The sequence below is a fragment of the Eleutherodactylus coqui genome, chromosome 3 (genome assembly GCF_035609145.1).
Source record: "Eleutherodactylus coqui strain aEleCoq1 chromosome 3, aEleCoq1.hap1, whole genome shotgun sequence".
Classification (NCBI taxonomy): domain Eukaryota; kingdom Metazoa; phylum Chordata; class Amphibia; order Anura; family Eleutherodactylidae; genus Eleutherodactylus; species Eleutherodactylus coqui.
The window spans coordinates 30,381,234-30,408,254 of NC_089839.1; the positions used below are offsets into that span (position 1 = coordinate 30,381,234).

Below are 27,021 nucleotides of genomic sequence, written 5' to 3' on the forward strand. Positions count from 1 at the left end.
TCATCTTAAGCTTTTCGCGTATCCCGGCCGTGCTGTGTGTGGATTTCTGAGCTTGTGAAAGTGGCGCTGGATACATGGAGGCCGCTCAGCTGTCCCCCGTTGATGGGGAACGGCCCGGTGATCCGAGGGCCTTGGAGGCCGGGGATAAGGACTCCAATGGCGGCAATGAGACCACCTGTCATGACGATGATGGGACGCAGGGAAACGGGGACAATCAGAGGCCCTATGATGCCGGGGCCCCGAGGCCTGAGAGTACCCCAGCCGGGGATCCCAGGATCCGGAGTCATGAGACCCCCGGGGATGGGCATAATGGGGGGTCCAGGAATCCTCGGACCAGGGGGGATGAGGGATCCAATGCCAGCAGCACTCAGGGGTCCAAGGATTCCGGGAGTGGGCAGAGCCATGGGGATGCCAGGACCCGCAGCACTGCGAAGCCCTGGACCGGGACTGATGAGACCACCATCGATCGCAGGAGCGGCATCCCTAAGAGGATCGGGGATGATGAGACCACCATCGATCGCAGGAGCGGCATCCCTAAGAGGATCGGGGATGATGAGACCACCATTGATCGCAGGTCCGGCCTCCCTGAGGGGATCGGGACTAATGAGACCACCTTCAATCGCAGGTCTGGCCTCCCTGAGGGGGGGACTAATGAGACCACCTTCGATCGCAGGTCCGGCCTCCCTGAGGGGATCGGGACTAATGAGACCACCTTCGATCGCAGGTCCGGCCTCCCTGAGGGGATCGGGAATGATGAGACCACCATCAATCGCAGGTCCAGGCCCCCTGAGGGGATCGGGAGTCATGAGACCACCATCGATCACAGGTCCAGCTTCCCTGAGGGGATCGGGAATGATGAGACCACCAGCGATCGCAGGTCCGGCTTCCCTGAGGGGATCAGGCCAACCTCCAGGGAAGGGGCCGGGGATGGTGGTGCCATCTCCAACCGCAGTGAGAAACATGAGAGCCCCAGCTATGGGCCCTGTCCGGTCCCCAATAATGCCAGGGCCAGTTCGCCAGACCAACGGCTTACCAGGTCCTATGGCCTTGAGGGGGCCGATGGCGCCAGGACCTGCAATAAGAGGTCCGATGTTAGCTCAGCGGAATCCCATGATGCAGGGGCCACGGGCCCCACTGAACAACTCCATTCCGAGTCTAGTAAGGGGGGACATGGGTCCGAGAGCAGCACCCTGGAGAGCTCCTCCGACAGGGCAGAGTCCTTTAAGAAGCCCATCCTTCCTTTCAGGTCCGGCTGGAATGAAAAGACCTTGGACCAACATATCAAACCCGTCAATGCCGCCCCGTCCCCCCCACAACTTCCTTCCCCCATCAGCAGCCACCGGGAAACGGCCCCGGATCACAGGGCCAGGCTTCCCTCTGATGCCTACAGAAGCTGCCCTGCCGTTCCCTATGAGGAGCCTTCCTGGTCTGGGCGGCCCCCGGCCCTCTACAGCTTGGAGGTGCTGAAGGGCGGCAGCATCTTGTCCACCAAGAACTTGAATGATGCTACCTGGACTATTTTCGGCAGGTTACCTACTTGCCACGTATCGCTTGAACACCCTTCTGTTTCCCGGTATCATGCCGTCCTGCAGTACCGGGCGGTTCCTGGGTCGGAGCCGGATCAGGAGCCTGGCTTCTATGTATATGACCTGGGCAGCACCCATGGGACCTTTATCAATAAGCAGAGGATCCAATCCAAGACCTATTGCCGATTCCGGGTGGGGCACGTGCTGAAATTTGGAGGGAGCACCAGACTGTTCATCCTGCAGGTCAATCGCTGTGAATGTTTGTTACCGCTCACTGTGGCGTCCATTGTGGTTCAGTCAGGGAAACAGCAGCTCCCGTTGTTGTTGTTTCACCATAAATGAGATGGGGGAGCAGTTTCAAGTATAAGGGCGGCTTCAGACGACCGTATATCGGCCGGGTATTCACGCCGGCTGATATACGGCGTCTCTCTCTGCCGGGGGAGAAGACTGGAAGAGCCGGGAGCAGTGCTCTGAGCTCCCGCCCCCTCTCAGCCTCCTCTGCACTATTTGCAATGAGAGGAGGCGGGACAGGGGTGGGGTTAAGTTCAGGTAATTAGCTCCACCCCTGTCCTGCCTCCCCTCATTACAAATAGTGCAGAGGGGGCGGGAGCTCAGAGCACTGCTCCCGGCTCTTCCAGCCTCCTCCCCCTGCAGAGAGAGACGACGTATATCAGCCGGCGTGAATACGCGGCGGATATACGGTCGTCTGAATAAGCCCTAAAGTTGTATTCACAGGGCTGGGATTTTCGCACAAAAACAGTCTGTGTCCGAGATGGACCGAAATTGCACTGAAAAACATCCCATTCACTTGGGTTCTTTTTCACATTTTTTTCCCACTGACCAATGATCCAACCTTGAAAAATCGCTGCATGTCCTGTTTTCAAGTGAGTCCCGCACGAGAGTAGGACCTGCCATCTGCAGTGTTCTGCACACGGACGGAGTGCCCATGTGCAGAGCGATGAGAGGTGCGACTGAGAATCTCGGATGCGTGAATATGGCCTAACTAAACTTACATCACTATGGCATGTCAGAAGTTTAAAGTCTAAAATTTTGATCGTGGGGGTCTGGATGCTGAGCCCCCCACGATCGTTAAAACGAAGCGGCAGAAGAGCTCAGCTTGTGCTGTGACCCGTTCAGCTGTCATCACAAGTGGTGCACGGACTCTAGACCAGGGGTCCCCAACTCCAGTCCTCAGGGACCACCAACAGGTCATGTTTTCAGGATATCCTATGGTAAGATCACCTGTGGCAATGTCTGAGGCACCGACAATAATTACATCACCTGTGCAACACTGAGGAAATCCTGAAAACATGACCCGTTGGGGTCCCTGAGGACTGGAGTTGGGGGACACTGATCTAGACTTTCTCTTAGTGATGGTGGGGACTTCGGACCCTCACTGATCAAAATGTGTGACCTGTCCGTATGTTATGTCTGTAAAAGCTCAGTTACCCTTTACGTTTGGAGTTACGTGGAGTGCAGGTCTTGGATTAACGCATTTTATTCAAGAACTCTAGAGTTGCCCATCTATTCTCTGCCTTTTCTGCATTATGGCAAGTTTAACCCTTTGTGGTACATGGTTTTTACTAGTGAAATCTGATTTCTTCAGGGTCCAGAAAAAGATCAGGAAGCGGAGTCGGAGCTGACGGTAACACAGATCAAGGAAGCACGGCGACAGAAAGAGAGTCTGCAGAAGAGGATGCTGGGAGATGATTCTGATGAAGAAGACAACCTGGAGGGAGAAGAGGAGGAGCAGAGGCAGCCGGGAGGAGCCGACGACTCTGGCTGCATGTGGGGGATGGGTGAGTCCGGACTTTATTCTACCATCTCGCTGACCGCAGATATGAACCTCTAGAAAGCAGATCCCGCTAATCTGTCTGTGGAGTTTGCTGTCTGGCGGTTCAACGACCTGGAGATGAGCGGTTCCCGGGTTTCTGGCAGCGTCTTCTCCCTCCTCATATTGCTTTACACGTCTAATTAAGGGATTAGACAGCTTTCTAATCCCTAGCGCGTAGGTTTCCGATAACATTCCGGGCGGCTCGCTGTGTCACGTCTTTTGGTATAATGAAATCATTCTGCAATTTTCCAATATTCGTCATTTCAGGTCCTTACCCTGTTCAAGATCTCTGCTTGCCATCAATTAATGGAAATGTTTCTGAGACTGAAAACCTTTGTGCTGCTGATGTGTTCAGGGGATTGTCCAAACCAGATACAATTCTACAAAACCTCAGTTGTCACGTGGGGTTTTCAGGCTTTTGGATGGAAATAGAAATGTTTCCATTTACTTCCTGCAAGCAGAGATCCTGAATCTGCTGAGACTTTGATAAACTAAGTGTCTACTAAATTTTTTTTTTCTCCTTTCTGTCCTCATTGGTGACTTCTTTCTTCACTTTGCAGGGGAGGATGCCGTGGATGAGGAGAACGATGTGAACCCCATTGCTATGGAGTATCAGGCAGAGCGGGAAGCTTTGTACTCCGCGAATCCAAAGAAGACGCTCCAAGGGTTCTTTGATAGAGAAGGTAGTAATTTAGTACATACGAATTAGAGATGAGCGAGCATACTCGGTAAGGGGATATACTCGAGAGAGCATCGCCTTTTTTGAGTACCTGCTGGCTCTTCCCTGAAGATTCGGGGCGGGAGCGGGGGGTTGCTCCCCCGCGCTGCCCCCTGACCCCCGCGGTCCCCCTGAATCTTCAGGGATGAGCCAGCAGGTACTCGAAAAAGGCGATGCTCTCTCTCTCTCTCGTACATGGCCTTACCGAGTATGCTCACTCATCTCTAATACAGATCTTATCAGAGGCTGAGATTACTCATTACTTGAGCTATATTTGATGCTCGATCGACCTTTAAAGGGGTTCTGTCATTACAAAAAAAATTCAATATGTACCTATTCCTCCCCAGGCAGCCTTCTTACTGCATCGTCTCCTCGCCGATCTTCTCCTGGCTCCTGCAGTCTCCCGGATCAAGTCACCTCCAGCCCACCGGATCCTCTTCTTCCGGTGACGAAGCATACATTGCCGGCATTCTGCTTCCTGCAGGTCAGTGTACCCGGTCACTAGTGACGTAGCATTCAACGCCTAGCAGGCAATGCAGACTCCTATGCCGCACAGTCTTGGCAATAGCCCAGCATTCTCTAGGCAGGGAAAGTTACGTCACTAGTGACCGGGTACACTGACCTGCAGGAAGGAGACTGCCGAGAATGGACGCTACATAACAGGAAGAAGAGAGTCCAGCCGTGTTGCGGTGAGGTGACCCGGGGGACTGGAGTTGCCCGTAGAAGATCGGTGAGAAGATGCTGTAAGATAGAAGGAATGGGTAAGTATTTTTTTTTTTTTTAATGACAGAACCCCTTTAACCCTATTAATGACCCAGTGCCAGGTTTCGGCGTTGCCACAGATTTGCGTCACCACTCGTGATTGTAGTGATGGAGAAGGAAAAACTATTTTTACACTGTTTGCTTATTGCTGCTCTGTACACAAGGTGTGCTGGAGAGTCTTAGGCCTGTGTGTGGCATGGGTGTAAGCATCTTCACTCAAGCATCTATGCCATGTATTAGTGCAATGGGCTTGCATTTTGCATGCCAGTGTGTTTTTACTGTACTTTTTGCGCACATTTGCATGTTTGAAAAATCACCTAACCCCGCTCCCATTCACTGAAATTGGCAACTCAGTTAATTTATCCAATATGTGCTATTTTCATGCTGTGTATTTTTTTTATTGCAAGACTAGAATGCGCGCAAAATACGCGCACATGAATGAATCCATTGAAATCTATGGGTTCTATTCACTGCGTCTTGTGACACATGGTTGCATTTTGCATGCACAGCTGCAGAGTTTTAAAGGAGTTGTCTGGACTGTTGATGGGCTATCCTTGAGGTAGCATCCAATGCTCAGGATCTCCAACAATCAGCTGTTATCTGGCCTGCTGTTAATGTGGACCGAGCTGGAAGCAGACAGCTCCGTACACTCTGCAGTGGCCAATGTTGGTAATGCAGGCATTGTTCCCTTTGAATTTCAGTACCAACCCAGGCTGTTCAGTCCACACCGACAGCGGTCCGGATAACGGCTGATTGCTGCGGACCCCTGCTGATCAGTTATTGCTAATCTAGGCCAAAGATACGTTATCAATGGTTAAGATCTGGACAGCACTTTCAATTAAACCCAGACCAGATCTGACCTGTGGCAGTCAGCGCATTGTTGGGGAATTCTGTAGTTCAGGGTAATGATCCTGGGCCTCCTTCATCTTTTCTGGCCTAAGGGTGGGGGGGTGATAGCTTCTGCTGACCTTCTCCATCACTGCATTCCCTCAAATGTTTCACATATTATATGCGCTGTCTCACAGAGAAAATGTCGTACTATGAATGAGATGAAACTCAACACGCCGAGAAATAAGCTCTGAACAATCGATTTTAATTTCAAACAATTCCACGTTTCCTCCGGCCCAATAAACAGTACAATCCGTAAGTTTATGGGCCACCATGTTGGGCGATAGTGGTTAACATGATGTGGCAGCGATTCAGTGAGTGCTGGAAACCTGTCCTGACGTGGTATTGACCATAGTTCACATTTCCTTACAAGGCTGTGGGAGAGTGATCCCTCCACATCCAATCGTGTCCCATAGGTTGTCGATTGAAGAGAGATCTGGGGATCGTGCTGGCCAAGGAGTCACCTGGACACCTTATGTTTAAAGGGGTTGTCTCGCGAAAGCAAGTGGGGTTATACACTTCTGTATGGCCATATTAATGCACTTTGTAATATACATCGTGCATTAAATATGAGCCATACAGAAGTTATTCACTTACCTGCTCCGTTGCTAGCGTCCCCGTCTCCATGGCTCCGTCTAATTTTGGTGTCTTCTTGCTTTTTTAGACGCGCTTGCGTAGATGGGTCTTCTCCCTTCGGCTCGGCAGTAGCGGCGTTTTGGCTCCGCCCCTTGTACGGGTCATCGCGTAGCTCCGCCCCGTCACATGTGCCGATTCCAGCCTCCTTCTGTTTTCTTTTCTCCTTTTGTTTTTCGGGCTCTGGAGAGTGCTCCGCACATAGCTCCTCCATTTGGTTAAGGTATGACATCTCCTGCTGCCGCTCCCTCATTGAGGGGACCTGTGTGGATCGCCAGTGACGAGGGATGACTGCTCTGGCTGCTGCAATACAAAACCGGAGCAAGTCTCCCTTTTGTGCACTAATGGGGCCCGGCAGGATGGAGAGGAGAGCTATCTGCGGGGTATTGCTAATCGATTTTCTGCACATTGAGTTATATGTGGCAAACACCCCGTTCCAGAAGGGCCGCAGTTTATCACAACCCCACCAGACATGTAACAGAGTGCCTCTATCAGTCCCACAGCGCCAACACATGTCCGACACCGAGGGAAATATCGCATGTAGTCGCGTCAGGTATCTGTACCATCTAGCCAACACCTTGTACCCCTTCTCTTGAGCAGCGCATGCCATGGTTAGTTTGTGTGTGAAAATAAATGATTTTTCCCAGCCGCTCTGTGTGATTTCCTCTCCCAATTCCTGCTCCCAAGCCCACATGAAGCCCGGGCTTGTGCAACTAAGCTCATGCATCAGAAGGCCGTATATTTGTGATAGCACGTGCTCCGGAGGCGACCGCAACTCGAACAACCTCTCGAAGGGGGTCAATTCCAGGCCCGGGGTGTCGCTTCCCTCCCAAGTTGTAAGGAAGGAGCGTAACTGAAAATACTCGAGCCAGGAGACACGAATGTCTCCGAATCGGTGCTTGAGTTCCTGCAGAGTGGGAATTGATTGCCCACCCAGGACCTGCTGGACCCTGGTATCCTCCCGATTCTCCCAACCCAAATAGCGTTCTCGCTCCCTCCCTGGTGGGAAAGCTGGGTTATTAAACAATGGCGTCAAAGGGCTATGTTCCCTGGACAGTATCTGTTGACATGTTTGTATATCCCATAGTCTAAGTGTGCCCCTTAGGAAGTAGTTGGGACCTATCACTTGGGCCCTATTCTCTTTTTTCACCCATGGGAGTAGCCTCAGAGGGATTGTACAGTCTGTTTGTTCCAGTGCTATCCATTGTTTATTGTCGGTGTGATAGTGCCAGTCAAGCAGGTGTGTAAGAATCGCCGCCGTATGATAGTTCTTAAAGTCGGGTAAACCAGTTCCTCCTTTTTGATTTGGGGTACGATAACGTGCACGTGCTTACTCGTGGTCTTTGCCCCCCCCCCCCCCCCCAAACGAATCTGATTAGTGCCGACTTCAGTTTGTTAAAAAATGTTTGGGGTACCATTATAGGGATAGCTTGGAAAATGTATAAGAATCGGGGTAGGACATCCATTTTAATGGTTTGTATCCTCCCGAACCATGACAAGACTCTGGTGGAATAGGCGGTCAGGTCTTTAAAAGTGCGGTCCACCTGGACACCTTATAAAGCTGCCTGCTGGTGTTCATTGTGTGGGGCCGTGCCTTCTCCTGCTGGGTAATGGAGTTTAGTACATTGTGAAGATAGGGTAGTGCAATGGACTGCAGCACCTCATCAACTTTACGGCATACCGTCAATGTGCCCTTATGTGCACTAGAGGTGATCGTCTGTTGATACTGATGGCACCCCAAACCATGTCTCGAAGTTGATGAGCTGTGTGGCTTTTCAAAATGGCAGAACGATCAGTCTGATTGCCACATCTTTTTTCGGGCCCTTGCTCGGTGATTATCGTTGCTGAGACAGAATCCCGATTCATCCTAGGACACCACACTGCCATTCTCTACAGCAGATGGCTCTGGAGCGACACCCCTGCAAGCATAACATGATGTCGCTGAGATGTGAGGGGTGTTGCTCCAGAGCCATCTGCTGTAGAGAATGGCTCCCACATCACACGATTGGCCCCAGGCGGCATCAACATGTATAATGTGTTTGTCTGAACACACCCTGAAAATTGCGTAATGCTGCAACCAAGTCTTCATGGTGTGCATGGAGGCAATTTTATAATAAGGTGATGAGGACCGCAAATCTAAATTCTGATTTTGGGTTGCTGAGAAATTAAATGAATTAGTGTTTTTGCACAATGTAATTAAGCCTTGTATCTTGCAGGAGAAGAACTGGACTTCGAATATGAAGAGCAAGGGATCGGGTCGTGGCTCTGCAGAGTAAAGTATGTCACACCTCCAGAATATGTCTCAAAAGATCTTGAATTAAAGTGACCCTCCGCTTTCTCCACTCATACACAGACTGTGTGATTCACACTGCCATGTATACCTTACCCCCTATCTACAGCCTGTGTGATCTGCCCTTGCTGATAACTTGGATGCTTTCTCTCCTCACCACACTCCAATCAATCTGCCATGTACAAGCTTCTCGCCCGCTCTGCTTATACATTTATTAGTGAGAGAAGAGAGGAGGAATAGCAGAGAGCGCTGCCAAAGCCAATAGCAGTGAGCTGTTGGATCGGTCAGAACCAGCAGCACAGTCAGCTATGTGAAGGAGTTACACACTGTGCAGCAGGGAAATGGTTGTGCATTTGTAGTGAAGAGTAAAACGTTGCTGTGCCCTTCACATCAGGTTTTGATATCCTTATGGGCCAATCGGTGGATGCTTTTTTCCTAATTTGCTTGCTCTCCCTTCTTGTTTTGTGTAGGCTGCCAGTGGACGATTCTTCGGGGAAGCAGCTGGTAACGGAGGTGGTACATTCAGGAAAGAAGAGGGATGCAATGAGGCTGTGTTCTTTGGAAGCCTGCCGGATGCTGGACATGAGAGGGTTACTACGTCAGGAGGCCGGTCAGTCCTAACATTACTTCCACTTCCAGTTGTTTGGAATATAGTGTAAAGGAGTTTATTACTGGATATATGGTACTGGGTGAGACAAAAGTCTGGTGTAATAATGAAAAAAATTAATTACAATATGTGAAAGCATTAATTTGGGAGGAAGGCTGCATTTTTTGGTAGAGGAGATGTTTTCAGCAGCCGTTTTAAAACCCGTCATACTGAATTCAGCTCAGGTTTTTCAAATGAGAAGGGTCATGTGATATATCGGTCTTGGCTAAAATTTACTCAGAAACATGCTAGAATTGTCAGTTTTGTCTGGTGACCTTGGCGGTCATTCTACCAGACCTCTACATTTATCTCTGGGGTTATTTAATGGTCACATGAAACAGCGAATCCTACATTGCTGTGAATAAGTATCACCTGCAGCTCTTCAATGTGTTCCGGCAGAATGGTAGAGACGCTGAATACGTCATGCATAGCACTTTGGGAAACTCTACCCTCTCTTAACTCCTAAACAATTCTAGATGTCAGTTTTGCCCTTTGCAGTGTGTATGAGTCAAATCATTCTTGGCTGGAACTATCACATGACCCCCCACCTTGGCATTTGAAAAGCCTGAGCTTAGTTCAATATAGCAGATTTCAAAATGGTTGCCAAAAAGTCTCCTCGCTCAACCCCTCCTGCAATCCTAGAAATGCTCATGAAATGACTACATCTGTATTTGACTCCTCAGATGGGACTTTTAATATGTTTTCACACCCTAATTGAGAGAGGTAATCATGGCCCTGTTTTATATACTTCATCTGCTTTACTTGCCTGTCCGAATACTATTATGCAGGCTACTTCAGCACAATCTAAGGGTGCATTCAGACAACCGTATATCGGTTCACGCTGGCCGATATACGGTGCCCCTCTCTGCAGGGGGAGGAGGCTGGAAGAGCCGGCAGCAGTGCTCTGAGCTGCCGCCCCCTCTCTGCCTCCTCTCCACCCCTCTGCACTATTTGCAATGTGAGGGGGCGGGGCTAACTTTCTAGAATTCGCTCCACCCCTGTCCCGCCTCTCCTAATTGAAAATAGTGCAGGGGGGTGGAGAGGGGGCGGGAGCTCAGAGCACTGCTCCCGGCTCTTCCAGCCTCCTCCCCCTGCAGAGAGAGACGCCGTATATTGGCCGGCGTGAATACCCGGCCGATATACAGTCGTCTGAATGCACCCTTATGGTGTGGGTATGCAAAATCATATACAAAATGAACCTACTCCATGGGATGTTTTTCTAGCAAAAATGTGATCAGTCTATCTGTACTGTGCAATATAGAGTAGAGGATCTGGAAAATAGACTAAGGGCTCCTGTCTACAGTCAATATGTCACTGCGTTACCCGCGCGATAATCCGGCCACGGGTAACGCAGTGAACGTTTTCCATAGACTTAACTATGGAAAGCGCAGCCCGACGTCCACAAGTGGAGAATCCTAGTGATTCTCCGCTCGCGGGATTCAAATCGCATCATGCTGCGATTTGAATCTGTCATTGCTCCCCTGCAGTGGAGTATCGCTAGCGATATTCTGTCACAGTCGTGGACAGGGGGCCTAAGGAGAAATAATTTGCTGCTGGTGGGGGTTCCAGAGAAGGTTCACACGTTTCAACAGCAAGCTGTTGTCTGTCTATTTAAAGCTCCTTTAACCAAAGATATTGTTCACTTCACCATTCCTTATGGGCACATTCTTTTCAAATTCATATAAATGACCCCCAAAGGTCTTATATGACATCATTCGGGTCATAGATGGTAAAAAAAAAAAAACTTCCAAAAATAAAATGACAGAATAAAAATATATGCATAAAAAAGAGAAAACGACCCACCGCTGACACCAAGCAAAACCGCTGCTGTATGCACCTCGTAATCCAACACTGTCCGCATTATAGATCAAAACATTCAACACCAAATGAGGAACCCATTCCCATATTTTATTTTAGCAAAAATGTACTAATGTAAAAATCTTTTTTTTTTTTACCCTCCAAAAAAGTTTTTAAAAAAAGGTGGTGGTGGGGGGGGGGGGGGGGGGGGTCAGTGAAACAAGATACAATAAAATCGCCCTACGAGAAAAAACCCAGCAAAAATAATTCTGGTAGCTGAAGAAAATAAAATAGAGCAGTGAAACCACCACTTGGGGTCTGGTCTTTTAGGACTAAAAAAGGACTAAGGGGTTAAGGGGGCTATATTTGGATTATTATGGAATGAGAAATCCGCTAGAATTAAACTTGAGGATCTTCAAAGAGATAAACGATCTGGATGGCTGGCGATGCCAAATGCCTCAATTGCAACAGTTGAAGGGTAGAAAGAAATGGAGTGGAGGTGATTGTTAGATTAGTTTCTGACATGACCGGTTGGGTGCGGTGTGCTGCCCCCCATTTAAGCAGGTCTTGTTTGGGATAGCAGAGGGCATGATCTGTTTTCAATGTAATTCTGTTTCAAGTCCTTATTTGGGTGGGGTAATGAGATGCTTATGTATATACCGTATTAATGCATAGAAATTGCAGCACTTCAGTAAAAGTGATCGGATTTTAAAAAAAAAGAAAAAAGAGAATGCAGCCTTCCTCACAATTAATACTTTCACACATTGGAAGTCCGTTTTTACATGAGTTAAAACCGGTGTGTCCAGACTTTTGTCTCAGCCTGTAAATGTGTGATGGGTTAAGGCCCATTTACACGTAACAACTTTTGCTCAAAATTTGTTCAAACGAATTAATTTAAGTGCTCATCGTTTAGTGTGAATGTTGTGAATGTGAGTTTTTAGTCGGCTTAAAAAAACCTTGTTGGGTCGCTGACTACTCATCCAGTGTAAACGCTCAGCGCTTCCCATAGGAGGTGAAGTGCTGAGTGAGATGCCCGCTAACAGGAGGCAAGTCTTTCAGTGTAAATACTCTGCACGAGCGCTGACGACCTTAGCGGTGACGTCAGCCCTTGTAAAAGAGCCATAAGAGGTCTGACCCCCTGCGACTCCTACCGATTACCAGAATAGGGAGCCTCGCCGCCATCAGCATGACCCCAGTGGAGTTATATGAGCACATTGCTACTATGTACAACTCTTTGGGAGCTGTAGAAAAAGCTGTTGGAGAAGATCCCCTGTAAAGCAACATAAATGTTGGATGCAATCATTCCCTGTTATCAGCCACGTCAGATTAAGGAGTAGTAGTCTGCCGTGTCCTCTAATATCCGCTCCCTGTCCCCATGTCTTTGCCATATTTCCTGTGCCTCCAGAAATGAGTGCAACTGATATCTATGAAGCCAGACTTTCTGATAACAGAGAGCAGTAGGGTACATTCGCCTGCACAGAATTCCACCATGACATATCTCTAACCACTTGTGATACTTTGTGTTCTCACTGCTGCTGTTCACTTTATCCGGGAGAGGGCATCCATGTTGGATCTGGTGAGTAATCGAATTGGTGTTTTTCTCTCTCTAGTGTCACGCAAAAGAAAAGCCAAACAATGGGAGGCGGAGGACTTCTACGATAGCGATGATGACACTTTCCTCGACCGCACAGGAATTGTGGAAAAAAAGCGTCTGAATCGCATGAAGAAAGCTGGGAAGATTGAGGAAAAACCGGAAACCTACGAGTCCCTGGTGAGTGAGAAGCCCGAAAAACGCAGCAGTTTGAGAAACTTGGGGGCATTTTTATGGCACTCTTGATGCCGGTTTTTGTCTTAAAGAAGTTGCAAATTTTTGCAAAAACGGGTATTTGCGCAAAAAATTGTGACTTCTGTCCTTTCTGCACTTTTTCTGGAAAAGTGGGCTTGGTTTGTCGGGAAGGCCGTGCTGCTCGGGCGGATAGTTTTACGTATCATCTGCCCCAGAGACTGGAGTAAATGACACCAGAAACCTATGGCGGATCAGGGCTTGCAGACGTTTCTGAAAAGGCACACAAACCTGCAGAGATACGCTTAATACGTAAAAGGGCCTGTGCGCCAGAGGCGTAACTTGAAGCTCCCGGGCCCCAATGCAAAACCTGTAACAGGACCCCCAAATTATAATGCTTTATTCATAGTACTGGGCTCCCTATATGGAGAAGAGAGGCCTTATGGCCCCCCCCAAGGCTCCTGGGCCCGGGTGCAACCGCATCCCCTATAGTTACTCCAGTGATGTGTGCACTGTGCGCCAGAGGAAATGGTACTAAGCATGGCATCAGTAATGCCAGGCTTAGTAAAGTTTCCCCTTAGTTTTCCTTATCTTTCACCGTTCTTACGCTCCAGTTGTACCCAAAGCTGCCGTTGGAATTCTGCTGGTTTCTGCATTGCCTGCAGATTGAGTCGGCGCCGCACGTGCTCCGCTGCGTTGCATTCTGTGAGATGTATAGTTCAGAATCCTATACTTCTCATACCTACTGTTTGCAGCGCTGCAGCCGTTCACTTCAATGAGTGTGAGCAGCGTGCCAGAACGATGTAAACGCTTACAAGACCGCGGCGGTCGCACAATTAACATGGTGCCTTCAAACAACTGTGTGTGGAGTGTGAAGTGTGTGTGTGTGTGGGGGGGGGGGGGGGGGGCGCAGGAGTCAGATATTGATTGCCCATTCTGAGGATAGATCATCACTTTATATGATGACCGCCACTAGGGGGAGATTTCTGCAGCGGTGTTATTACGGAGTTCAGCTCCTGAGCTCCAGCTAGTGGTCACTGCAGGCAACTAGAATTGTTTTTTTATTTAACTCTGTCTATGCAGGGATTTGTGATTGCGTATCAGACCTCCAGCTGTTATTTAAATGTATTGACCCATTACTGCACATGGATGTACCATTATGTGCAGGTAAATATGTCCTTCCTGTAATTGGACATAATGGTGCTTCCAGTACATGGTTACATTTACCTGATGGCGGTAAAGATCATAACAGGCCCTTGTATGGCTAGGTCAGTGGGGAAAAAAGTTAGAGCTCTTCGAATGCACCAATGGGGAAGAAAACATTTTGGTCCTAAAGGCCTAAAATAGACTGATGCTTGAAGGGTTAAGCCATTGTCACATAATTTTGAGACTAAATGGAATAAATAAGGGATGTTTAATGAGAATTTCTAGCTTTGCTTTGGTTTATAACGGGCAAAAGAACTCTCCCCGATCCTTTTATTCATCCCATCAGCCTCCATTCCTGGCTTTCTACCATGTGACCGCTGACCGTACTTTGCGTCTCCGAAGTATACTGCCTCTGTGTGGATCGGTTGTCAGTCAGTGTCTCGGTGCATGGCTATAAGATTCGCATGGAGGCTGTAGGACCGGAGAGGTAGAGTGTGGTCACATGGTAAAACGGACGCAATGTTGGCTGATATTAGGAGTAAAGCGATTGGTGAGATACAAACTTGACAGAAGCTAAAATTCCTGGAGTCAATCTTGGGGGTCTATTTACTGATGGTCTATCCTCAGCACGGGGCCATCCATATCTGATCTGATTACTAACTCCCACCAACCAGATGTTGGAAGGGGCTGCAGCAGTCGTGTGAGCATTGCAGCCTCCTCCGTGTTTACATCTCAGTACAATCCTGTCAAGACTAAGAATGTCTTTTTTTTTTTCTCTTTTAAAACCCCTGTGGTTTCTTGCATTGATTAACTGGTGTACTGTTTCTCCTTGTGGAGACTTGCAAGCCATGCAATGCTCCTCTGGGAAATTTGGTATGCAAATGGAGATGGTATGCAGTCTCTGCAGCGCCACCTATTGAAAGTCAGTGTCTGATCTTTTAATAGGCCTTGTAACATGACTAAGGCCATAAGGCAAACCAGAAGGATAAGATAATCATCTACAGACAGCTCTGTCAGGGTTCTTGCCCCTCATCAATGCACAGTAACTTCCTGGTTGGCTGGGTGACAGGCCTGTGATCAGGAGGGGTACTGTTTATTCTTGTGGAGGCTACATAATAGGCGTAAAGAGAGTTATAAGTCGTGCAATGCTCCCTGGGATATTTGGTATGTAAATTGGAGATGGTATAATACCTCTTCAGCGCCATCTATTGGAAGGTAGCTTCCCTATAAGTAACTGTCTAACCTATTAACAAGCATGCCACACAGTGTGAAGGCAAAATGCCTGAAAAAAAGTACTATATATATATATATATATATATATATATATATATATATATATATATATATATATATATATATATAATTTTTTTTATTTTTTTTTTTGTAACATTTGGCGTTTCTGTCCTGCAGATCTACTTGTAGCTGATTTTGATTTTATATTTCTGTCCTTAGACCGCAAAACTGGATCTTGTTGAAAAAGATATTGTAGAAATCGCAGCAAAGCTGAAAACAAATCGCCAAGGTAACACCGAGCGAGTCTGGCACCAGCAGAATGCATTTCACATGTCAGAACTGATCATTTCAGTTGAAAGAGAGTTTCATGGACTGTGCCGTACTGCAACACCACCTTATGAACAGGGATCGGTTGCTGCTCTCTATGTAGCGTCTGCACTTTTGACTCCCCACCTGAGCACAGGGCAAGAGGCTGCCAGTCGGGCTAGAACGCAGCTAGAGGAGTGATCCCGGCCTTTTTTTATTTATAAAAAATATATATACTCTCCCAGTCGGAGCTAGAACAGGTTACAGTTGGAACTACACTTATTGTGCTTGCGGCTGTCACTTCACCCTTTGGGTGGGTGGCAGGATTTACAGTAAAATATTTTCTAATTGTAATTTGGTTCTCAGGGGGCCAAAGGGGAGGTCCAGGATGAGGAAAAAGGAGTGGTCTTTTTTTCATAAAGAATGCAGCGTCTGTAGATGGACGGTGTTTTGTATCCTCTCATCCCCATTTAGGTGAATGCAGTTAAACTGCAATACCAGACACAGCCCACACAAAGAAGTGGCGCTATTTCTGGACAAAGAAACAGACTGTTCTTTTTTTTTTTCTCTAAAGCTGGACAAATCCCTTCAAAAGGGAAGGATAGCGTGGAATGTGTCACACTCCCTCTGCTCTGGAGAACAATGTTAACCCCTCAAGGACATGACCCTTTTCTATTTTTTTCCCCATTTTCAGTTTGTGCAGGACATCCTGTAGTTTCTGTTGGTACGGCTTATCGGAGCTGTTGCGGGCAGGTGGCGGTTGTAAGAAACACCCAGCAGCCATGATGTATGAAGTGAGATCGCCCCACAATCTCCCTTCATACATACAGTAACGTCCTGCATGTTCAGGGTATGTCCTGTAGTGTTAAGGGGGTTAAAGGGATCCTGTACCTTTAAGATATTGGTGCTTCCAAGGATGATGGACTAAATGAGCTGACCGAATACATTTAAACACTTGGCTGCGTATAAATGGACGCCGTTTGAAAACAAATGACTCTCTTGCTTGTTTCAACGATTTGTTGCTCCATGCAAAAGCATTGTTTCCCTTTTCTTCCCCAGATGAAGCCCAGACCTCCTCCCAAGACTCCCTGGATGCCTTCATGACAGAAATCAAATCTGGAGCTTCTGTAGATAGTGTAACCCGCAAGAAGCTTCACCTACAATCCCTGGAGCTGAAGAAGGAGCAGCAGAGGCTGAAGAGTCTTATCAAGATCGTCCAGCCGACCAGACTTCCAGAGCTCAAGGCTAAGTAAGTGATGAGCATTAAAGGGGTTGTACCAAAATATAAAGTTATCCCTTATAGTGTGAATAGGGAATAACTTTATGGTCAGCGGTGGGTCCAGCCTCCACCAACCCTGAGGACAGAGGGGTCCTGGTGGTCCTTGAATGAATGGTCCTGTGGTTGTGCATGTGCGCCGCCACTCCATTCTTTTTTTGACTATCCTGGAAACTGTCAAGTACGATTTTCGGCACTGCCATGGAAATAAATGGAGCAGTGGTGCTCATGTAGGACCTCTACTTCATTCATACCTTTGGGATCAGTGAGGGCCCTAGAAGTCTTACCTTCCACTAATTGTAAAGTTATCCCCTGCCCTGTGTATAGGGAATAACAATATTTTGGAACAGCCCTTTAATATCTAAGCCATCTCCCCAGGGAATCTCCTGTGCAGCAGGTAGGTGATAAAGTGTAAGTGATGGAGGGCTAGTAGAAAACATCTGTCTTCCTCTGTAGTGAGAAATCAGTCGCTTATTCCACATGCGATTCATAAAGCTCATCAGCAGCATCGTCATGTGGACAAGTGTGTGTGTCAATAGGCAACGGTCAAAGCCTGACTTCATGTCATCTGGTTCATCTCCATGGTGCCCCCAGTATTCTCATAAAGTTAGATACCACTTCACATGTAGCAGAGCTGACTTTGTAGTTTCAGACACTTCTGTGGGACATCATGCGATATTTGCACAGGTACTACTGTACTCCCCATCCGGAGAGTGCAGCAGCTCCAAATGACAAACCTGGCTCTGCTGCATCTGCACTGGGGCAACCTTCTGCATCGGATACAGGCGGAGTTTTGGTTTTAGCCCTTGGGATCTCTTTATATTTCTACTTGTAAAGGAGTTGTTGGACAGTAGCAGGTTATGGCATATCCAAAAACGCCCTCTTCAAGTCAGCAAACGCGTCTTCTGAAATCCTCCATACTGCCGTGTCACATGCAGCTGTGTCCTCGCTAACATCGCTGACTGAGCACTACAGAGACCTGACGTTGTCCTTTCCTTTTTCCAGTACTGCTGAAGACTGCAAGACTAAGAAGCCGGCGTTACCGATGTTCGGAGCGATGAAAGGGGGAAGAAAATTCAAGCTGAAAACTGGGACTGTTGGGGTAAGGAGCAGCGGTTTTTATTCTTAGATGACGGTGATGTTGAGGAGTTCTGCTAACTTCTCGCTTCCTCCTGCCCCCTCCTCAATCGTCTGTAATAGACTTTTCATCTCCTGACCGCAGAAACAGAGCAATAGGCGTTATTCGGAGATCTTCAACCTCCCCCCAAAAACCCCTGTTTGGTCCTGTTGCACAGTTCAGTTGGGTCTCCAGTAGTGGTCGACCATGTAAGGCCCCCTGTCCACAGCCGTTGCGGAGGATCTCTAGCGATATTCCGCTGCGGGGGAGAAGGGGGAGCGGCTGTCAGTTCTCTGTGGTGAGCTTATCTGACAGATAGGCTCACCGCGGATAAGTGCCGCATGGCGGGATTTAGATCCCATGAGCGGAGACTTGCTATGGAAAGTGTTCACTGCGACACCCGCAGTCAGATTATCGCCATGGGTAACGCAATAAACAATCGCCCGCGGACAGGCAGTCTAATGCAGACACACATGGAGTCTACCAGAGCGGAACCGAAATTCTCTAAAATGTTTTTATTTTTCCGCCAACCAAGGGCTTGTCTTTTGTGGGATGCATTTTAGTTTACATTGGTACTATTTTGGGGTACATTTGGCCTTTTTACTGCTTTTTATTGTATTTTTCTGGGAATGGAATGAACCAAAAACTGTAATTTTGGCATTTGTGGGTTTTTCTTTTTTTTTTTTTACATTTTTTTATTTTCCTGCACCCGCTCATGGTACCGGTTAGGTCTTCTATGCCAACTGTTTGCGGCTTGTCTGTGGGCTACTCCCAGGAGGAGATGGGGGGTGGAGAGGACAGAATACCTTGCAGGGCAATGTATTAATCTAGTTCATGGTCTGAAGCCTAGCGCCGCCACTCCCAAAGGGAGAAGGGCACGCAACCACCTCGTGTCTAAGGGCTACTTCGTACTGGCGAGGGTGATATTGAGATGTGAATGACAGCCTGATATTGCCTCCGAATTCATGTAAAACCCCTGGATGCGGGGCGGTTTCATCAGAAAACAGCCTTGCATCACTACGGGGCTGTCGGAATTCCCTGCCGCGGCTGTCACAGCCGTGACAGAGGATCACAGAGTTCTCCCATTTTTTTTTAAAGGGGCAGGCCCCATTAAAAGCAGTGGATGATATTTCAAAAAGATAGAAGATGCTGCATTATTATTTTTTCCTGCATAGCATTGTATCGTGGTGCCATGCAGGAAAACATTGCAAATGTGAATGAACCCATTCAGAAAAATGGGTTTTATATCCGTGCGAGATTTGTGCATCTTACAACACACAAATTGTACACGATTTTGACGCCAATGTAAAGGCTACCTAATCAGGATGCTTTCCTTGCAGAGGGTGGACCTAGATGCACTCTTGTCAGACTATTCGGGACTTCCCTACCGCCTCTCCAATGAAGGCCTTTGATGCTATTACTCCATATTTCTATTCATTCCTTTCTCATTTCTTCCCAGCTTCTCGCATCCCTGTTCACTGCTGTGACCTGTGGTACCACATTTGTGGTCTTCACTCAGCTTTACTGGGCCACCTGCTTTGGACGGTGTAGGCTCTGCATAGGGGATAGCTCCTCTTATCTCTGTTCCCTCTGCCGCAGCGTTCTCTCGGGTTCTTATCAGAACTTGCAGATACTGTACAACAAATCAGCCAGGCAGGAAAATATCTTTCTGAAGCCTCCCTGGATGCTGCAGGCTTTTAGCTTGAGCCTCGGCTGCTTTCATAGTAACACGCCGGACCTTGAGGCTAAAACCCTGGGATGTGGATATAGCCTTTAAAAAGTCCTTAACTGGACTTCCCTTTGTTGATTCACACTTATTCGGCGCTCCACTGGACAAGTTTGTCTCGGAGGCCACGGGTGTAAGAGCTCCCACCTATCACTGAGCAAGCCTAGCTAAGCGAGGTCTACTCAAAAGAAATGACCTCTGTTTCGGTTCTTTCGACGCTCCAGTCCACGTATCTCGGGTGTCAGTAAAGCCATACAGGATCACAGGAAGAAACCTTCCTTTAAACCCCGACTCTTCTTGCGTCCCCCCCCCCCCCCCCCAGTTAGTCAGACTTTTCTAATCAAGAAACCCCTGATTAACCTAGGTCTTAGACACCTGGGTCCAGGAGGTCATTTCCCTTACTCGATGCCATACAGTTTGTCAAGCGTCCTTCAGACTTCCGACGTCTCCTTCACGGATCAATGCTTTGGATTGGGCAATATGCCATCTCTCTTCTCCCAGGGTATCATTGTTCTGGTTCCCACCGCAAAGCTTTTCATGGTATTTTATTCTAGTCACTTCTTGGTACCCAAGAAGGACGGATCCGTCCGCCTCGTTCTGGATTTGATAAACCTGAATCAATATGCAAAAGTCCGGCATTTCCGCATGGAGTTGCTAAAGCATGTGATTGTGTCCATGGAATGAGGGTAATTCCTGTTGTCCATGGACATCAAGGACTCATACCTCCATGGGCCCATCAGCGTTTACTTCACTTCGCAGTTCGATCAAAACACTATCAGTTTATGTTTTTCCCCTTTCAGTTTGGCCACGGTTTCCCGAGGGTTCACGAAAGTCCTAGCGTCCGTGATGGCTCTTCTTCAGTCTAGGGGATTATGGCTATCCCATATCTCAACGATATCTTGCTGAAGGAGCCTCGCTCGGCTACTCTGGAGAGTCTCCACATCACTCTGGACGCCCTGTCCGGATGCAGGTGGATTATCAACCACCCCAAGTCCTCCCATCTCAGCGTCTGGAATGTCTGGGCCTTGCCTTTGACACTGTATGTACCTGTGATTTGCTTCCATGAAAAGAATTAATCTCGTCTAAGCGCAAGTGCAATTCTTGTCGTCACAAAAACCTATTCCAATGCGATATTGCATGAGAGTCCTGGGGTTGATGGTCTCTTCATTTGAGGTGATTCCGTTTGGCCATTTTCATGCCAGACCTCTCCAGTGGACGATCTTCTCTCGATAGGACAAATCTGCACAATTACTCGATCTAAAGAATCAGTGTACCTCTGACAGTTTGACGCTTTCTGCAATGGTGGCTGGACTCCCGTCACCTTCACTGGGGCGACCCTTTCTGACATTTCAATGGCCGGTGCTCACCATGGACGCCAGTCTCCTCGGATGGTGAGGTACGCTGCAAAACCTCACAGCGCAAGGAAAGTGGACAATACGGGAGTCGTCCCTACAATAAATATCTCAGAGCTCTGTCATTTGATGTTGCAAATCACGAGTTTCCCAATCCGTGTCCAGATGGACAACACAACGGCGGTCGCATACATAAATCATCACCGCTATTTACTAGTTTAATGGTGAGCTATAATTCCCAGGCAGAGCTGTCCGCAGGTTTAAAAATGGTGGGGATGTCAGATGTGTATGAAGTCTTGGATAAAACATGCTAAGTGTATGCCCTTTCCCTTGTCTTACAGAAGCTGCCTCCGAAACGGACAGATCTCCCCTCCAGCCTGTTCACAGTGAAAGGTGACAGCAATGAGGAGGAGGAGGAAGAGGATGAAGACGATGACATGCAAGTGGATACCGCAAATGACAGCCGCACAGAAAGCAAGACCGCACAGAGCCAATCCATAGAGAAGAGCAAGAGCTCTGACCCTGGAATCTGCCCCTCGGACGGTAATAAAAGCGCTCCATACTTGTAAACCTGCCCCAGGGCGGTACATGATCTGCTATAAGAGGTCCCGCTGTGACTTGGAGGGGTCTTCCAGGTGTACAAAGCTTAGTCGCTGTAGCAGCTTCCTAATATACTTAATATTTCAACTCCTCATCAGTTTCAAATATTCTCTTTACCGTCAACTAATGGAAACCTTCTTTGCATCCAGAAGCTAAAACCAGTCCAAATCTGATACTTCTGACAGCTGAGGGTTTGTTACACGTCTGTCCAATCTTCCTTGAGCTAAACGCAGCAGCACAAATCTATCCTTTCTATTCGTTTGCTACAATGTATCAGTTTCACAAAGCATCATGCAGACTGGATGTAAATGTAGCAAAACTTCAGCTGTTAGCAGTGTTGTGTCAGGAATGGTTTTTAGCCCCTAGGTTTAAGCAAGATTGTTCCCATTCACTGACAGGAAGCATAGATCTTGAAATTAGTGAGAAATTGAAACTCATAGTATAGTAGGAATTTGCAGAATGCATCGTGATGCCGTGACTCTGGTTTGTTTACATCAAGATGGAAAACACATTTAAATGTGTTTCGCATGGCGTTGCGGATCTGTCCGTGTGACGGGTCCTGTATCTTTACCACTTACAGCGCAGTCAGTGCAGCCATTAATGCCTTCCATGAAGCCCCGTGTAACATCGCACGACTTGTTTATTGCAGCTACTGACGTGGAAGAGAAGATCCCAACTGAAGAGTCAAAGAAAAACGTAGAGGTTGCCAGTGCCAGCCGGGGGCCCCCGAAGGGCCACAGCCCTCTAGGTGAGTAACGGACCTGTTATCTCCTGGCAGAACATCAATGATATCAGTGATTGTTTCTAGAAATATATCCTATTCTGGTTCCCTTAATCTGGCTTCTGATGATCTAGCGCAGAACTGCGAATCCTTGCTCCATACTCGGCGGCTGTTGGCTGTTTCCTACACCGGTTGCTAGCTGTGGCCGTTTAATTGCTTAAATACTGTTGTCAGTGCTGAGCGGGGAGGCTTAATAGGCTATCAGTAAAAGTGCTATGCTTTTGTGCAAGCTCAAGTCTTTATGTGAACTGGAAAAAAAGCAAAAAAGACAAAATGAGGTTTTAATACATTATTTTTTTTTTAATTGGATATTTTTATTGAATTTTACCATATAAAAACATATTAGAAACATAAGCCCCCCCCATGTTCTCTCTCGTATTAACCATCATAAAGTCCGTGAAAGACAGTGCAATCTGCAAAACCTGAGTTAAAGCCTTGAGGGTCAAAAAGCCTACGGAAACAACATCACCGGTAAACGGTTTCTGCGTGCACCATCTTTTTTTTTTTTTCTTTTTCCAGCCTCACTTTTCGTGATCTCTTATAGTGCATATGTTTTTTAATACATTTTTAACCCCAGAGTGACATTTTACATACTGACAGCATTTAAATACCCCGATCGGTATTTGGGCATCCCCCACTTCCTGAGATGAGATTGCAAGGTGCTGTTTGGTTGCCATAGCAGCCTGGGGTTTTCTGAAGGCCCGCAGGGCAGCCATGGCTGGTTGCCTGACATGGGCACGTCCTGATAGACTGTCCGAATGCAGTATAATGCAATAATAGGGTATTGCATTGTGCTCTGAGTGATCACATGCGCAGCTGCCCTATGGAGACCAAAATAAAATGTAAAAATGAGTTTTTAAAAAAGTTGGTTTTATTAGGTACTAGAAAATATAACGGGCAATAAATAGGTTCTTTAAAAAAAAAAAAACTTTTCCCATATTTATAGTAAAAAAAACAAATTAATAACCTATTTGTATCGCTACATCTATCAACATAACACTTTATTTATCCCCCATGGTGAGCATCGTTAGAAGAAAATACACAATGCTGGAATCCTGCAGAGTCTCCAAGAAATAAAGGAATAGAAAGTGATCAAAAAGTCGTATGCACTGCAATATGGTCCCAACAGAAACTGAAGCAGGTCCCACAAATAAAACGGACACAACTAGATCAACGAATGAGTTATGGTGGCAAAAAAGAAATCTATACATCCCCCCTCCCCCAAAGATTCTAGTTTTTAAAGAGTAGTTCAGTAAAGACAAATCCTGTTAATTCGGCATAGTCCCAATCGTACTGACCCATAGAATATAGTTATGTAATGTTTACTGCAGTTTGTATGCCCCCGCCTCGCCAAAAAATGGTGGGAATGTGTTTTGTTTTTCCATTTTACTACACTGAAAATTGTAGAAGTTGTTAAGGTTAATTAAATAGTATCAGCAAACAAAACAAGTCCTCAGACAGGTATGTTCATGGATAAGGGTTATGATTCTCTGAAAGTAGGGAGGAAAAACCAAAAGTGCAAAAAAAGAGGTTAGTCATTAGGGGGTTAAACTTATACAGATGATAAAAGATCTTAAGTTGGAAGAAAAAAACCTTTCCCAGTTTTCACATAAAAAAAAAACAAGAAAATGACATAATTGGTATCCCCATGTCTGAAATATTAAATCATCCCACGATTTATCCCACCACGTCAGCAAAATAACTTTAAAAAAATGCACCACAGAAAGCATGGAGTAAAGTGATTCATACAAAACTACAAGTTGCCCCACAAAAAGTACAAGCAATCAGTAAACTTTATCCTCTTATGATGGTTTATATTTTGTGAAGTCATTAAACATAATAAACAGTAGATAAACTGGGCATCCCCGTAACCGTACGCACCCGCGGAAGTAATGTCACTGCAATAGTTATACCCCTGATATATGGTTCTAGATGCAGTCGGTCTCTTAAAGGGGTGTTTCCACCATCGGGGGGGGGGGGGGGGCGAGGCTCATGGTCGCTGCCTGTGCAGACAGATATGGGTTGTCCGGAATCCTCCAGCAGCTCATGAAGGAGTTTTAGTTTCTCCTGATGGACGATCCTTTTTATATCTCATTTTCAGCTGCCCAGACCGAGGTAAAAGAGGAAGAAAAAGCGTCTAAGACCGCCCCAGTGAAGCAGAAGAAGATGCTGGGCCCGAGCCGGGTACGTGCCTCTTACAGGGGATTATCTGGGTTATTCTATTCACAATTTGCATGGTATGTAATGGGGAATAATCCGGCAATGTCTGTCCATACAGCCACCACGTGGGGCCCTCGCATCCAGTTACCCTGAAGACGACCCAGACTACTGTGTGTGGACCCCACCTGCAGGTAACGGAACCACCTAATGATGTGTCCACCCTTACCCGGGCTTAAAGTTCATTAAGAACTCGCTATACAATATCAACACGCTCTTCTGGCGGTCAGGGTAAAAAATGTATATTTCAAACTCCTCCCCACAGATGGCATCCAGGGGAGAGAAGGATGGTTGATCCTTGAAGCCAGTGGACTTTCAATAACCTGATCTTTTGTTCTGGCAGGAGATAAGCCGCTGTCGTAGTTATCTGTCAGCACTTTACCTTTCTCTACCAATTCAAAACACATGCACATCGAGCTTACCATCTGTGTATATGAGGCAGTCAGGAAGACTAGCTGTTGGTCAACCAAGTGTTAAGCAAACACGTATTGAAGGCATATAAGCAGCTGTATACTCCACAGCTGCACTCACTATTCTGCTGGTGGAGTCACTGTGTACATACATTACTTACCCTGTACTGATCCTGCGTTACATCCTGTATTATACTCCAGAGCTGCACCCACTATTCTGATGATGGAGTCACTGTGTACATACATTACTTATCCTGTACTGATCCTGCGTTACATCCAGTATTATACTCCAGAGCTGCACCCACTATTCTGATGATGGAGTCACTGTGTACATACATTACTTATCCTGCGTTACATCCTGTATTCTACTCTAGAGCTGCACTCACTATTCTGCTGGCGGAGTCACTGTGTACATACATTACTTATCCTGTACCGATACTACATTACATCCTGTATTATACTCCAGAGCTGCACTCACTATTCTGCTGGTGGAGTCACTGTGTACATACATTACATATCCTGTACTGCTCCTGAGTTACATCCTGTATTATACTCCAGAGCTGCACTCATTATTCTGCTGGTGGAGTCACTGTGTACATATATTACGTATCCTGTACTGATCCTGAGTTACATCCTGTATTCTACTCCGGAGCTGCACTCACTATTCTGCTGGTGGAGTCACTGTGTACATACATTACTTATCCTGTACTGATCCTGCGTTACATCCTGTATTATACCCCAGAGCTGCACTCACTATTCTGCTGGTGGAGTCACTGTGTACATACATTACTTATCCTGTACTGATCCTGAGTTACATCCTGTATTATACCCCAGAGCTGCACTCATTATTCTGCTGGTGGAGTCACTGTGTACATATATTACTTATCCTGTACTGATCCTGAGTTACATCCTGTATTATACTCCGGAGCTGCACTCATTATTCTGCTGGTGGAGTCACTGTGTACATACATTACTTATCCTGTACTGATCCTGAGTTACATCCTGTATTATACTCCAGAGCTGCACTCACTATTCTGCTGGTGGAGTCACTGTTTTCATACATTACTGATCCTGAGTTACGTCCGCTGCTGCTCTGCATTATGAGAGATGTGGTTTGTTGTGTCTGTAGATCTCCTGTTAGTACATCTCGCACAGTGCAATATATATATATTACAGGACTCCAACTAAGCCTCTGATTCAGCCCACTTTAGCACGGAGTGCAGCTCTGGGTGTGACTGGAGGATAAGAGGAGTACATGAAAGTATTAACAGTTTAATTTTTCTGCTTTTGTCAATCAGGGCAAACGGGAGACGGGAAGACCCATTTGAATGAAAAATACGGCTACTGACACTACTGGGCTGCTTCATGATCATCGCAGGACAGACCATAACTCTTGACTTACCTTTCTTCAGTACCTACGTGGGCGCTTGCGCTTTCAGAATCGGCCTGGCACCAGTAGGTTTACCTGTACTTCTCCCTGGATGCTGCTGTGTTGTGTTGTGTGGACACCGGATAAACCCGTCTACAGGTCAGGACTGTCATATGTGGCAGCAGGGAAGCCGGACCCCTGACTGACCGCGGCGTCCGGAGCCACCTTCACCCCTCCCCCGTATTAGTTTTACTGGATTCACAAGCTTTGTGCTAATTCAGTTCTTTTTATAATAAAGATGCAGTGGATGGTGTCCCCATTAGGGGCCCGGCAGCGCTCCGTTAGGGCCCCACTTCTCAGTACGGACATTTTTATGTTTTTTATTTTTTGATTTATTATTATAATTATTATTGCCCCCTTGTATAATATGGAAGCTGTAAATACCAGATTAGTTTGTAGAACTGTTTGTAAAAGATTAAAAATGTGAGATTATTCTGGTTTATCTGCGACTCCTTTAGAACGGTCTTTGGTGAACTTACAGAACCCTATTCAGTGACTGGTTTCCCTCAACAAGCTTTGGGGCAACAAGAGGACCAACTGTTTATTAAAGT

General features: G+C 46.9%; 1 protein-coding gene across 2 annotated transcripts; it reads left to right on the forward strand.

The window, feature by feature from the left end:
- On the forward strand, positions 1-26,902 carry SLC4A1AP (solute carrier family 4 member 1 adaptor protein). 2 transcript variants are annotated; one of them, XM_066595412.1, is made up of 15 exons: positions 1-613; positions 662-1,769; positions 3,133-3,325; positions 3,921-4,043; positions 8,578-8,638; positions 9,122-9,261; positions 12,705-12,865; positions 15,476-15,545; positions 16,622-16,811; positions 17,844-17,940; positions 21,375-21,576; positions 22,283-22,381; positions 24,516-24,598; positions 24,693-24,765; positions 26,340-26,902. In XM_066595412.1, the coding sequence occupies exons 1-15, from the start codon at positions 75-77 to the stop codon at positions 26,387-26,389; spliced, it is 3,189 nt and encodes a 1,062-aa protein (XP_066451509.1). In that variant the 5' UTR covers positions 1-74; the 3' UTR covers positions 26,390-26,902. The 2 variants fall into 2 exon arrangements, with proteins under 2 accessions (XP_066451509.1, XP_066451508.1); XM_066595411.1 differs by having other exon boundaries at positions 1-1,769.
- Positions 26,903-27,021: the final 119 nt, after the last annotated feature.